Raw genomic sequence first — 15643 nt, 5'->3', positions numbered from 1 at the left:
GGGTGTCCACTCTCACCCACCGCTTGCTTGATCGGTGGAGGGTCGTTAGCCGAACGGGTAGGACAATGACTTTAAATTCTCATTAAAAGTATAATGAATATTATAAAGTAACTAAATATTTTTTTATTTAATTCCCAATCTTAGTTACTTTAGGAAAAATATGAATTTGGTGCTAGCCCATGGAATTCACACTTTGTACCTTACCAAGTCGTTGGTGGAGCGTGTGTGGTTAACCGGCACACTAACTTGGACTAGTAAGGATCACGAAGGGTGACTTAATGTTTGTCATAGATCAATGGAGCGTGTATGGTTAACCGGCACATTGATTGGGTGATAATATTAAGGGTACCAAGTGAATTGGTATGGTTATTCACACCTTGTTTTGTGATCCTCGGCATCCCAGTCACAAAATTTGAGAGGGCACACTCGAGATTGAAACATGCCATTGAAAAGTTCAATGAATCTCAAAAGATCTAGGAATTTCAAATCCAATTAAAACCTAATAAATTATTTCGTTTTTCATGGTGGAAATTGGTGAATCGTCATTCGCCTACCTTCAAATATTTTATAGCTTGGATTACGGCACCCCTCTTCCAAATTATAAAATATTGTGTTGGGTCCTAACCTTAATATTTCATATTGGGTGTTATATTAAGGACTTTGAATCAACTAACTTGATTTTCTCCCATTATAGATGTCTGGTTCAGAAAACTATGATCTTCCCAAATCTCTTGAAGATGGTGTCCCTCAACATCATGCTTCACTTCCTCCACCTCCTCCAATTATTCTCCCTCACCCATAAGTTCTTGAAAAGTTTAAAGTCACTCAATCCTTATTGGCAAGAATAGTCTATGTGTGCTCACATCTTGGAGATAAAGTCACATATTGACAAGCCGGGAGAGTTGGGTGTCAAAGTCTCGTGAAGGTTGGATGTTCAATCACTTTCTTAGTAACATAGTGAGTCTCTTTAGGATTACTATGAGACAGACTATGACATGACCCTTAATGATGTTATCTATTTGCTTGGTGTTGTGGAATCAGCAATGATTTGGAACACCAGTAAAGCAAATTTGATTAAAAGAACAACTTCCCAAGTCTTAAATGGACATTGATAATGGTAGCATTGGATATCTAGAAAAGGATTTCTCTTCCCAATGGAAAGGGATCGGCCATAGTCAACTCGGTTGACCAAATGGTAAAGAGAAAGGCTAAGTCTGAGATAGTCTCATGTGCCATTACCAAAGGGTCCATGTGTTTTGTTGCCAAAGGAAGGGGCATTGGTTGCGAAGCTGCCCTATTTACCTGAAAGATCATAAGATTGATCAAGTCAAAAAGTTTGACTCTACTTCGGGTAAAGTCCACTGTCTAACTCTATTAAGTTCCCATGTGGAGATTCTTATTACATAATGTGAATGGGTCACATGCTGATGTTTTTAAGAATCAAAGAAAAGATGGGAAGCTTAAAGTAAGTATATGTTGATTCTGATTGCGAAGGTGGGTTTCGATCGCATGGTTCGGTAATCAGAATTTTGAGCTGTTGCTTAAGAGTTATAATATATTGCTTATGAATAGATAACAACAAGGTTTTCATTTGGATTGTAAGGATAAGTTTTTCCGCAAAGTTTTAAAATAAAAAAAAGGGTTTTAATTTTATTTATTTTAAAAATATCCTTACAATGGCATCTGTGGAAATTGTTGCTTATATGTTTCCAGTAATAGCAATATTGGAAAGTGGATTTGATTCCTTCATTTGTGGTAGTGTCTAAATTTACCGAATGAAGAAAGTTTTTCATCACCCAAGTTTCAATTGGACAGAAACTTGGAATCATACAAGTTGTATTGTATGATGAATGAGAATTTTCATCTTTGAAAATTAAGACAAATTCTTTGATCACATGTATATGTGAGTCAATTGAAGGACTAAGGAATTAGGTACACTGGGTATACACTGGTCAAGGTCCACGACAAAGATTGATTTGTCATGATTTACTAAAGATTAGTAAATATGATTATACTTATGAGGTTAAGTATAATTCTGTAACATTGGAAAGGTTACAATGTATGACAAAACAAATGAGAAGAATCAAATTAGGCAGAAAGATAAAAGTTTCTCAAATCTGAAAGGATAGGAGAGTACTTTAGTATCGTATTTCATGATCATCTTAATGATTATGAAACCATATTACAAATTCATACTCTGAGGACGTCTTAGTGCATTGTTATGGCTAAGAAGAGAGGTCATGAATTATTGGATTGGTTAAAATCAAGAAGATGAGTCATACTTCGTTCCAAAACAATTCTTAGAGTGATACTCCAAGATTGTAACCTTGAGTGACATAAAGGAAGATTTATTAACACTAGTCAAATGTAAGAGTAAAATGTTTTCTACTCTTGTACATTTGAGATTGGTAAGTTGTGATGTCTTGGATGAGACAAAGACCAACTAAGACCAATTGTGTGAAGTGTTAGTCTTGATAAGAATCCGCACTATCCATTGAATATTTGTTTTGTCAAGGAATGGTTCTTGACTGGGGAAACTTATATGTCAAGGGGACAGTGGGAGCCTTAAAGATCCTGAAAAAGTTTCAAGATTTAATCAAGAGTAAAACCTGTAATTTATCACTAGCACACAACTTAAGGTTTGCAACCTATCGTGTTGACATAAATCTTATTTCTGTACCTACTTCAAATAAGTTGAATTTGCATGTGAGTTATCAGAGTTCAACTTGGAAGCATTGGTGGGCCTTGTTCTACCAAGGTGACAAGAAACTAAGATTGAACAAGTTTAATCCATGTAAGGCTGAATTTGTCACTAATCTTATCTTGTGATTATGGTTTTGACAAATTCACATGGATAGGAACTCATACACTATAAAATCTAAGTGTCATAAGGTTTCTCTCCGATTCATGAAAATGATGGTGAGGAAACGCTTTCATTAAGTAGATTTTACGTAGATATCAATTGTGTTATTTGCATTTTCAAAAGTCGTTAGTGGAGCGCGTGTGGTTAACCGGCACACTAACATGGACTTGTGAGAAATGGAAAATGCCTAAGCAATTGAGACTATGATTACGGCATCCCTTTTCATAGTTCTGAAAATTGTTTAGACACACATGTGAGCTATCTAAGAAAGGGTGTATGAATCTAAATTTCAGAAGTCCAACAGATTTCTGGAAATATGTCAGAGCTAGTGGGAGCATAAGTGTTATGCTGATAATCATCATGTTAGTGGGAGCATGATTATTACGTTTAGTGTTGCAAGTTAGAAATGTTAATTATAGAAAACAAAGTTTCAATTCATGAAGTTGCAGGGGTTGAAAAGTTGTTTTGCTATAATTAAGGGAGAGGAAATTATACTTCATTTCAATTCTAAAGCTTAGATTGAAATTTTAATCATCTTTAGTTAAGAATATATATGTGAATTTTATGTTGGAATGGTTCAAACTTGAAGAAATTCTATATATATTGCGTTTTCAAAATTTGATTATGATTACGGCATCCCTCTTCATAGTTAAATTTTGAAAACATGGCAAATAAAAAAAATATTGTAGCAAAAGACTGGTCTAGTATCATGTCTTTATGTCAAACATCATGAATCGTGTCCCATATGCTTCGGATATAGGATCGATTGCATGTGCTATAATATTCATCTTTTCTAAATTTTCCAAATGCTTAAGGCATTGAGAAGGGAAAAGTCTAGAACTGGATATGACTAAAGTGATTAAGCAATTGTCGAGGACAAATCTGAGGTTCGCCAAAGATTGGTTGCTCAGGGAAAGTTGGAAGTATGATGTAAGTTGTCGGAAAGGACCATATTGACATATTCTAAAAAGAAGTAACTCTTGTTCGGAAGTGATAGTCAAAATGGGACTATGGAAATGTCTCCATAGGTGGAAGTTATTCAATCTATGTAAGATTAGAAAACCTTAATGCAAGAAGGATGTTCAAAGCAATGTACTTTGAATATGAGACTTCCGTTCCATAAAAGTTGACCTTCTTTGGAATACTCTGTAATGATTGGTGACAAGGTTTTGGTGACTTTGTGCATAATCATTACAAAGGGAACATTGCATAAAAGTTTAAAATCTAACAGTTTTTTTGGTAAATGATAGGAATCGGGGATTATCACATTTACAATAAGGATTTGGGATTGTGAAATGAGTATCATTGGAATCATGTTCAATTGATCTACATCACAATGTAAGGATCATAGACAAACATAGTGTGCATACTTGGAGTATGGCATAACTATTGTTTAGAAAAACAAAGTGTACATGCTAGGAGCATGGGACGACTGTTGTTTTTTATTCAAGTCTTAAGTTGATTGTTTGAAACATTATACAATGAATAATGTGTAATTAATATGGTGATAAATAAAAGGTGGTTCTATTTATATTCAAAAGGGTTCTGAGACCATATTGGATTCGATTATTATTGTGTTTCACTTTGCATGTTTTGACTTCCAGAATAGCTAGGTTATTCTTTCCGAATGACTAAGTTATTTAAACACTCCACAGTCGTTCATATGTTGGAAGTAGGTATGAATCAAGACTGTCATGAATCGAGTTTGTAGATGGCTAAATGGGTTTAGTCATAGCAATGGTTGCTACAACATTCATAAGTGCTCATAAGTTATGAGTATTGGAATAAACCCACGCTCACTTGTATCACTTCATGGAATTTATCTCGAGTGATCGTGAGACGGTAATATCATATAAATCTTCAAACCTAGAGATATGAGTTGTTACCTATGAGTTGGTTGTGCATTGATTGCACGTAAACGCATCAGTAACTTGATGTTATAAAATGTGTCTTTGTGTACAATTCAACAAGTAGTAGAATAAGCATATGAGTCGAAGTTTATCTGTTCCTTCTAGAAATAGAAGCGATATCTGGGCCCCTCGATGATTTTGTTGTGACCTATGTACCGGCCGGTCAGAACTAAAATTGATGTGTTCGATTAAGTTCTTTGTCAAACAAATCGGAAATCGGGAAACAAACTGCTGGTTAATAAGTACGACATTGTTCCATGTATTTGTCCGGATGATATCATGAGAACAGAGGATTTTATGATCACTTATCTAAAATGGCGCTTCATAGTTCAACAGAGTTTTCGAGAGCTATGATTGCTGGTTGGTTCCTGAAGTAACATACGCAAATATAGTTATTAGACTTATCCAAGTGGGAGTCTGTTGGATAAGGTGTCTAAGTCCATAACTTATTTGGTATATACTTGACCCGACCCGACATGGTCCATTTGGGTTGCATTTCATCCAAACTATTTATGGATAATTTTATGAGAGTTATACACATATGATTATTAATATACTATAAGTTATAATATATTAATATGAAGTCATGTTATTTAATTAGTCTTAGTCTTAAATTAATTATGAATTGATTTAGAGATTAAAAGGAAGACTAATTAAATTGTGGGCTATTGTTTTATATGGTGTGGGCTAATACTCATTTGTTAATGGGCTAGGCTTATATGGAAGTCCATGGATGATCCATGGAGCTTTTAACCCATGGATCCTTGGAAAAGGAAAGGTCATGGGTTATTAGGGTTTCACCCTAATCATGTACACTATATAAGCATGCTTATGTTGCATGAAATGGCCACTAGTGGCACTAGTGTGTGTGTGTTTTGTGTGTGGTCGAAATTATAGTGTGTATACACTCTCTCAAAGTTTTCCAAGAGTTTGTGGTGATTTGTGATTCCATTTGAGGCATTCACACTATTGGTGCTTGGCCCTCAAACTCCTTAGGAATTGAACTCATCATCAAAAGGTATGTAATCTCATCTAATTCTTTTATGTTTAAAAGTACCCCATGCCATGTTAGATAGGTTATGAACCTTGGAATATTATTATTTTGAATGTATTAGACAAACATAGATCCAAGGTTTATTAGGGTTGCATGCACACTTAGGAAGTGTTAGATTGCTCAAAACCCAACAGTATTTTCATCGGCAGCCCATAAAAATCCTTTGGTTATCTCTTCTACAGACCGAGTGACAATGTTGTCTTCGTTGCGAGGAGAGGAGTCTTTCGCGAGAGAGAGCTCATAGGTCATGGAGACAGTGGGAGGCAAATTGACCTTGAAGAACTTCAAGAGTCAAGCGGTGAATGAACCTCAAACACTAGCGATCAACCTGAGGAGGAAACTCCTGTTGAGCCGATTGACGAGTCTGTACCTCTGAGGCGTTCCAGTAGAGTTAGAGTTCCACCTGAGTTTTATGGTTTCCATATTACTACAGAAGGTGATACATTTATCAGTGATATCACACTAGTAAATTTGGATGAACCTAACAACTACAAGGAAGCAATGGTAGGCCACGATTCTGCTACAAGGAAAGAGGCTATGGACAACGAGATTCAGTCCATGTATGATAATTAAGTTTGGAACTTGGTTAACAATGTACCGGGTCGTAAGACAGTCGGGTGCAAATGGATCTTCAAGAAGAAGACCAGCATGGATGGAAAGGTACACACTTATAAGGCACGACTGGTTGCGAAGGGCTTTACTCAAACTCCGGGAGTAGATTATGATGAGACCTTTTCACCAGTAGTGAAGATTAAGTCTATTAGGGTTATACTAGCCATAGCTGCATTTCATGATTATGAAATATGGAAAATAGATGTCAAAACCGCTTTCCTTAATGGAAAGTTGGCTGAGGATGTTTACATGATTCAGCCAGAGGGTTTTGTCGATGCAAAGTACCCTAATAAAGTGTGTAAGCTTGAGAAATCTATTTATGGATTGAAACAAGCATCTCGGAAATGGAATCTTTATTTCGATGAGAAATTTAAAGAGTTTGACTTTTTGAGAAGCGAGGATGAGTCATGTGTATATGTTAAAGCTAGTGGGAGCATAATTAGCTTTCCGATTTTGTATGTGGATGGCATACTACTCATGGGGAATGCCATCTCGACCTTGTAGGAGGTTAAGTCCTGGTTTGGGAAGTGTTTCGATATGAAGGACATTGGAGAAGCTGCCTATATTTTTATGATAAAGATATTGAGAGACAGAAGTAAGAGACTAACTGCACTTAGTCAAAGTACCTACTTAGATAAGGTGTTGAAAAGATTCAACATGCATGTTTCCAAGAAAGGCGACTTACCGATCCAGAGCAATGCCAAACTAAGTAAAGCTCATAGTCCGAGTATAGAGGTTGAGATTGTTGAGATGAGTCGAATATCATATGCTTCCGTTGTTCGCTCGATCATGTATGCTATAACTTGTACTCTCCCTGATGTGGCCTTTTCTTTGAGCATGGTCAGCAGATATCAAGGGAATCCGGGCAAGGCTCACTGGACTACGGTAAAGAACATTCTCAAGTACCTGCGGAGGACTAAGGACTGGGTCCTTACCCTCGGTGGGAGTGATGACTTGAGAGTGGTGGGGTATAGCGACGCCAACTTTCAGAGCGACAAAGATAATTTCCGCTCTCAGTCGGGCTGGGTCTTTACCCTGAATGAAGGAGCAATAACTTGGAAAATTCAAAGCAGGAGACAGTAGCTAATTCAACTTGTGAATCAGAGTACATACCAGCAAGCGAGGCGGTGAAGGAGGCAATATGGTTGAAGAACTTCATTGGAGACCTTGGAGTTGTACCAGCTATAAAGGAGCCTATGGAGATTTTCTATGACAACGAGAGTGCAGTTGCCTTAGCCAAGGAACCAAGGGATCATGGCAGATCCAGACACATCGACAAAAAATACCACTTCATAAGACATCGAATAGAAGAAGGACTCCTCGTGGCAAAGTGGGTATCGTCTGATGAGAACCCAACAGATCCCCTCATGAAAGGACTGAGTAGGGTTAAGCATCTATAGCATGTGAGGCGCATCGGGCTGAAGGACGCTATTAGTTTTAATGATTAGATAGCTTTCGAAACTTGTAATAGTTGAAATGTAATTGACATTTGATGATAACTAAAATGTTTTTTTGTTTATAAGTAAAGTTACTATCTTGTGTCAATCATTTACTATTGTTTCACTTTGCATGTTTTGACTTCCAGAGTAATTATATTATTCAAACTATCCACAGTCGATCATACGTTGGAAGTAGGTATTGTAGCAAGACTGTCATGAATTTGGCTTGTAGATTTGTCTGAATTATATTAGACATAGCAAAGTTTGTAGCAACATTCATGAGTGCTCATAAGGTTTGAGTATTGGATTAAACTCACGCTCACTTGTATCACTTCATGGAATTTATCTCGAGTGATTGTGAGACGATAATATCATATAAGTCTTCAAACCAAAAGATATAGGTTGTGCATTGATAGTACGAAACCGCTTCAGTAACTTGATGTTATGAAACATGCTATTGTGTACAATTTGATGAGTAGTTAGTACAAGTATATGAGTCGAAGTTTATCTATTCTTTTTAGTCCTTGGAGGATTAAAAGCGACATCTTGGGCCCCTTGATGATTTTGTTTTGACTTATGTGTCGGCCCCGGTCAGAATTAAATTGATGTGTTCGATTAAGTTCTATGTCAAACAAATCAGAGATCGAGAAACAAACTGTTGTACAATAAGTATGACGTTGTTCCATGTATTTGTCTGGCTGATATCTTGAGAATAGAGGATTATATGATCACTTATCTAAAATGGAGCGTCTCATTTCGACATAGGATTTTAAGAGCTACGATTGCTAGTCGGTGTTTTAATTCGTACTTGCAGTTATAGTTATTAGACTTATCCAAGTGGGAGATTGTTGGATTTAGTGTCTAAGCCCATAAATATAATTGGTATGTACTTGACCCGAGAGTAGCATGGTCCATTTGAGTTGCATGGCCCCGAAACAATTTTTAAGGATGGACTTTTGAGAAGAAGATATTCGTGATTTATTAATATATTATAAGTTCTAATATATTAATATGAAATCATATTATTTAATTAGTATTAATCAAGAATTAATTTGGATTTAATTTTGTGATCAAAAGAGACTAATTAAATATAAGGGGTTGATTTGGTAAATCATTCATTCTTATGGTGTGGGCCAACGATCCATGATTCCTTATGTTGGACTAAACCCATGTGACAACCCATGGATGATCCATGGAGGTTTAAATCCATGGAGCATTAGGAATATGGAAGGTCATCCACATTAGGGTTTACATGGTGTAACCCTAGTTTTGCCACACTATATATGAAACCCCTTGGCTACCAAAATCGGCACCTAAGTGAGCTTAGAAGAGTGCTAGCCGAATTTGTGAAGCAAGTAATCCTCTCTCAAGTCCTCCATTGTTGGTGGTGTTGTGTGAAGCATTTGAGGCATCACATTTGGGGTGCTAGGATCTTAAAGGTCCAAGGAATCAAGCTACAAGAAAAGGTATGTGTTCTAACTAGATTTTTGTTATACAAGTATCCATGATTGTATACTAGTTAGGGTAATGCTTTGGAAAATCATTTTTGCATGTATAATTAGAGAAAACATAGATCGAAAGCATTTAGGGTTGTATGTGCACCTTAAGGTTGTTAGGATGCTCAAACCCTTCACAAGGTTCTTGACCCAAAACCCTCATAAAAATGGAAGTAAGTAGATCTAATGAATGAATGATCAAGTTAGAGACTTGATTACCAGAAAGTGATTTGGATGGAAGAAAATCCTTGGATCTACTATCTTCTACTTGAACCTTCTAACTCCTTCTTCTTCTTCTAGCTTCAAGAACACATAAAATCACTCAAGAATGGCTCACACACTCACAAAATGCTCTAGGGTTTCGTGGATTAGGGTTTAGGACTTGGAGGTTGGAAATGAGGCTAAAAGGTGGGGATTAAGATGCTTAATTAGGGTGCGAAACCCCATGACACTAAAAGCCTAATAGTAGCCCAGTTCCTAGAGGACACCTAATGTCCAATATGGGCCCAAATCCAAGAAGGCGCAAAGCCTTAGTATGGCCTAAAGTTAGAAAGGCTAGTGACCCAAAACTCTAATAGTCCAAATATGGCCCAAACCATAAAAGTCAATGGAAGTCAAACGACTGAGTACGCCAAACGCCACCTTTGGCCATTATGTGTTACGTACGAGCTGGGTACGCCCAACGTACTCCACAACAGCCCAATCTCACCATTAAGTGCTTAAATGGTTAAGCCACTAAGTTTACTTCTCAGATCTGATCCTAAATAATGTCTTAACACGTAAAATTGGCAACTTTACTCATTTGCATGTCTTAATGGGACCCAATACTTGTTTTTATCCATCTATTTCTATAATATGAACACCAATTTAAGCAGGATTCAACCAAACCCATCAAGATGACATTTTTATGCACCCACAACCTCAAAAATTCTAAGATCTAACACTTTAAGCTCCTGGAGTAGCTTATACTCACATAAATGACTCTAGGGACCAAAAATAAACCTAAAACTTTCCCTGGACTAGATCTAACACATAAAGTCATTAAGTTAGAAGCTTTATACCTCCTGGAAGTTGATAAAGACGATTCGAGCTTGGATCCACAAGCTCTAAGCTAAGCAATGCTTCTAACAAGATCTCCTTCTTCTCCAAGGCACACCAAAATCACACCAAAAGCCTCAAGAATGCTCTAATGAAGTTTAGGGTTTTGAATATAGGGTTAAGGTTGATGGAGGCTGACGATAATATGGTTTGAACATAAGTTAAGGCCTTTAAATAGGGTTTAAGACCCTAAATTAGGGTTTGCACTTGACTGTTGTACGACATGCGTACTCCTGGTACGCCCAACGTACTCCAAATTCATGCACGATCCACTCGAGCTAGTACGCCCGACATACACCTTGTATGCCCAACGTACTTGGCTTGGCCCAAAAATTTCCTGAATTCCGAAAGCCATAACTTCTTCGTTCTAGATCCGATTTCAACGATCCTTATATCCACAGAAAGGTAATGAAAAGCTCTACAATCCTATCAACTATCCTTTTCCTTAAAACTTTCCAAACTTAAATCCAAAATTCATATAAGACCCGAACTATCACTTTACGGTTATACCCCTGGGCTCCAAAACACAATTCGAACACTCGGTACCTACAAGCTACATTATCCATCGCCAAATGGGTCTAAACCTGTCTTTCCCAAGGCCTGAAGCCTTATGATATTTGATCATTGGGTCATGACCCCGAATTATGAAACGACCCGAAACAACGTGTTACATATGCATCACAAATCATGTTCTAACTATACAAAAAAACATATTATGAAAGATACTTATACAACCTCAAGATGCATTAGAAATCATTTTTATAACATAAATCATATTTATACAATTGTCTAACATATTTATTTTATTTAAAGTATCCTGAAGATCATCGAATGTGAACTCCCACAAGTGACTATCCCATGGATTTGTCAAACCTATCATTTTTATAGTCAAAATTTTAAAAAAGAAAAAAACATTACCACTACAAAATCACAGACGAAGTGAGAGAAAATCGCAGATGAACTCACTTCATCTGCAAACATGTGTGGAAGGAAGGAGTATTTATACCCGAAAAAACCAAAAAAAAAACTGTAAACGTACAAGTCAACAATGCACGACCATGCTTTACGATGTTGTAGATCAACACTCAAAATCGCAGATGACTCTAATCCATTTGTGATTTTGATGGCTATTTTTGTAATGTTGGGTTTTTTGGTAACTTTTTGCAAATAGATTAATGAAAATGACTAAATTTGTATTTTTCTCTTTAGGGTAAAGGTTTCCCGGACCGGTGAAAATAACAAGGCTTTCGAAGTTAAATCTATTATTTTTGAACATTGTTTTTCTAGAAACTTTAGAGCTGGTACCATCATCACTTATACATGGATTGAGAAACATTTTTCAAAGGGAGTTTCTAGCCATAAACACTTGTTACTAAGGCAACCTACGTAAGATGACCTAGTTAACAGGTGGTAGTAATATGACATTTATTTTAGACCAACACAAGGTTTTAAACAGTGCTTTCTTTATCTTTTTATTTTGTATAATGGATGTATTTTAAATAAATGAATTGTTTTTATAGTGTCTTATAGAGGCCATTAGGTATTTAATGCTCGTGGCTGAGCATAGACAACCCATCAAAAAAATAGTGAAACTTAACCCATCAAACAAAGGAGTGTAAGTCAATCTATCATCAAAATTAGGCTAAAGTCTAAGACGATAACAAAGTCCAAGATGAAGATAAGGAGAGGTGGATTAGGTTAAATAATTTCAAAACCAATTGTATTGAGTAGTTGATGCAAGACGTCGGGATGGGGCCATATATATATTTTTTGTTTGACAAAGCATAAATGTCAAAAGCTTAAGGGTTGTATTTTTGCAAATCTAGGTTGTCAGTTACTCTTATTTAGGGCTATGTTTAGCCATAAACACTTAAATTTGCAATATTTAATCTTAAACAATGCATTTTGAATGCAATGATAAACTCTTGCCTTTTGAATGTTTATGATATGCAAGTTTCCAATTTTGTAAACCTAATATAATAATATAGTATGCTAACTTTCCAGGTGTTAAACATGTCATAACAACTAAATATAACAATATAGTATGCAACTTTCCAGGTTTTTAAACATGTCATAACAACATCCTCATATAACAACTTGTCCATTTGCTCATATGTCAACTGACTTACATAGAAATGTTGGTGATCATATTGCAATGTCAAACCTAATAAACTTATTACAACACTCATGAACTCATACAATACAATAGAAACGTCATTTCCCAAAAAAGAAAGAAAAAAGAGCTAGATTACAATGATCACTACAAAAAGTACATTCAAAAGCTTGTTATGATTTAACTTGTCTTTTAGTTCATCCATGACTCCATTTCCTTATGTTTCTATTTTAAACATTCGGACATCTCCGCAATTACTATAACTTCTCCTGAAGATATGCTTCATCTCCTCATGATTAAAACTTATTGTGGGGACAAATAATGAGGGTATGCGGTTGCATTATCTTGAACAAAGTAATAGTTGTAGTGTTAAGGTAAATTCAGTTTCTATTGCTAAGTGTTATGTGTCTAAGGAAACTTGATGCATAGATTAGGCACCCAGTTGAAGCACTCTTGGCCATTTTAAAGAACTCTCTTCATTTAGTATAAGAAGTGTTGCCTCGCTGTTATATATGTAGAGATCCTTCTCCTCTTAGTGAACTCATTCATATTGATGTATATAAGACCCCACAAGTGACACGTTTAGGTTTATAAAAAAACCATTATTGATGACGTTACTAAGCTTGTTTGGGTCCTTCTCCTCTTAGTGAACTCAGTCAAATGTGTTTTTAATGGGTATTCCATTTAAAAAAAAAAAAAGTTACAAATTATATGGTCATCACAATAAATGCTAGCCTTGGTTGCCAAACATTAAGTTTAGATCTGGTCAATAAAACCTACAATGCATGCTGCTATTGCTACCTAACACTGAAGCAACCACACAAAAACACCCATATTGTTTTGGCCTTGGATTAAAACCAAAGAGCCCATCACAAAAGCTTATAATTACATAAACAAACATCAAAAGTCTACTGACCCAATACTTACTTACAATTCCTCACGCTTTGTTTTTCCGGGCATCTTCTTCTTGGGCGTGGTGGCTGCCCGAAACGCAGACGGGCAGAGCTCATTAACGCTACACAAACTACAAGAAGGCCGAAGAGGAGTACAAACGGTCTGCCCGAATCCCACCAAAAGAGGATTTATCGGGACCCACTCCTCCTTCGGAAGCCACATCTGCAACGCCTCTCGTGTCTCCTCGGGTGTCTTTGTCCCCATAACCCAACCAAGCCGATTACAAATCCTATGCACATGCGTATCCACACATATCCCTTGCACATTATCCCACCCCACATTCATAACCAAATGACCCATTTTAGGACCAATACCCGGAAGCGACAACAACCCCTCGAGTGTATTCGGAATGTCCCCGTTATATTTCAACAAACATATTTTCGCTATTTTCTTCATGTTAATGGCTTTTCTAGTGTAAAATCCAACGGGGTAAATCATGTTTTTTAGGGTTGTTTCATCGGCTTTCTCGATTGTTTCCGGTTTTAGAAGGTTGCTGTCTTGGAGACGTTGTATGGCTCCATGGGTGACGTGGTCTTTTGTTTGGCTTGAGAGAAGTGAAGATATTAATACTGCAAATCTTCTTTCTTTTGGAGGGAGAGAAGTACCCGCTTTTTCACATCCCATGGAGTCTACCGGTGCATCATTTAACGATCTCATTTTGCGAATTTGTTCGAGAACTTTTTCCCAGTTTGAAGGTGGGTTGACTGGTTTGACCTGGGTTTTGGGTTTGGATTTTGTTAGAGGTAGGTTAATACTTGGTTTTCCATATGCGAATTCTTCAATGTCGGGTAGGATACTAGTGAATTTCTGGTCCTGAGGCTCTGTTTTTGTGACTAATTCAGGGTTTCTTGATCTCTTTCTTCTGACAAAAACATGGTGTTCTGATGCAGAAGTGGACTCAGGCTCTGATTTGATAGATGTTATTTTGGTATGCATTCTGTTGTAGGTGAAGTTGGTTTGTGCCAAAGCTGCAGGAAGAATCATGAGGGTTCTGTGAAGAATGATATGCAATCAAGAGAGATGTAAGGGTAAAGAAATTTAAAAAGAAAAAAAGGGACAATGTGAAGAGTTGTGGTGATAAGAAAATACTGTAGATGGATGAGCATAGGAAGCACTTGTTGATGCAGCAGACGGATGATAAACTAGTAGACCACCATATTCAGGTAGAAGTAACCTCTGACTTATACATACTGCTCAAGGGTTTTACAGATATCTTGTATGCTACAGAAGTTTATCCTCATTATTCAAGCAGCTGGTAAAAGTCCATATAGGCATATGGATTATTATCCTTACAACCACAAGGATTCAAGGTTTTACATAACCTACTCTCTTCAAAACTTAACATAATACACAATTTCAGGTTTTAATAAGAACAGCTTGCTCACAAGATTATATGAAAATTTGGGAAGTTAATTATCTTAAGACTTGATTATCCGGATATCAATGTACATCCGATTTTGTAATGACTATGTCCATTTTTCCTTCACGACAACTCAAGCTAATCAATAGCTTATTATCAAGTTATAAGGGCGTAGCTTACACAAATTAAATTGCATATTTAACACATTTATGTACTAAAGGATGAACATATTACATATATCTGTACAAAGTGTTCTTGTTTCGCACAGAGGGAAGATTATACAGTTCTATATGAGAGAGAGAGAGAGGGAGAGAGAGAGAGAGAGAGAGAGAGAGAGAGAGAGAGAGAGAGATAGAGAGAGTGACATGTACTTACGATCGCTTGACCGATCGGAGAATATGTCGCCGGAAGATCGCTGCTTGTTTCTTCGGTAACCCTAACCTTTTTTAAGTTTGATTTTGTGATTAAGATTTCGGAATTTGAGGTTCACATCCATTCTGATAGGGTTTAGCCGTGCTCATTTCATTTAAGTTTAAATTTAAGGGTTAATACTTAAAAACCATTATTTATACATCCTCGTTTCGATTTAACCCCAAATTTATTTTTTGTTCTTCATTTGCCATTATATTTTAGAAAACGTTTCATTTTCGGACCCTTGACCGGTCATCAACAAGTAATGATGATGTGTCAGTTTTTGCATTTTTTTGTTTGCATTTGGCCCCAACATTTCCGTATAAGTTTGCG

General features: G+C 36.6%; 1 protein-coding gene across 4 annotated transcripts; it reads right to left on the bottom strand.

The window, feature by feature from the left end:
* Positions 1–13292: 13292 nt before the first annotated feature.
* Positions 13293–15421, bottom strand: LOC111915003 (endonuclease III homolog 1, chloroplastic). Of its 4 annotated transcripts, none has more exons than XM_023910705.3 (3): positions 15275–15415; positions 14629–14791; positions 13293–14530 (listed from the first exon to the last, which is right to left on the bottom strand). In XM_023910705.3, the coding sequence occupies exons 2-3, from the start codon at positions 14643–14645 to the stop codon at positions 13513–13515; spliced, it is 1035 nt and encodes a 344-aa protein (XP_023766473.1). In that variant the 5' UTR covers positions 14646–14791; positions 15275–15415; the 3' UTR covers positions 13293–13512. The 4 variants fall into 4 exon arrangements, with proteins under 4 accessions (XP_023766473.1, XP_023766476.1, XP_023766477.1 ...); XM_023910708.3 differs by having other exon boundaries at positions 13293–14507; XM_023910709.3 differs by lacking the exon at positions 14629–14791 and having other exon boundaries at positions 13293–14507; positions 15275–15421.
* Between the last annotated feature and the right edge of the window lie 222 nt (positions 15422–15643).

Source organism: Lactuca sativa, chromosome 8 (genome assembly GCF_002870075.4).
Source record: "Lactuca sativa cultivar Salinas chromosome 8, Lsat_Salinas_v11, whole genome shotgun sequence".
In the NCBI taxonomy this organism is placed as follows: domain Eukaryota; kingdom Viridiplantae; phylum Streptophyta; class Magnoliopsida; order Asterales; family Asteraceae; genus Lactuca; species Lactuca sativa.
Note: the sequence above shows the minus strand (reverse complement) of the source record. Positions and strands in the feature narration are given on the sequence as shown.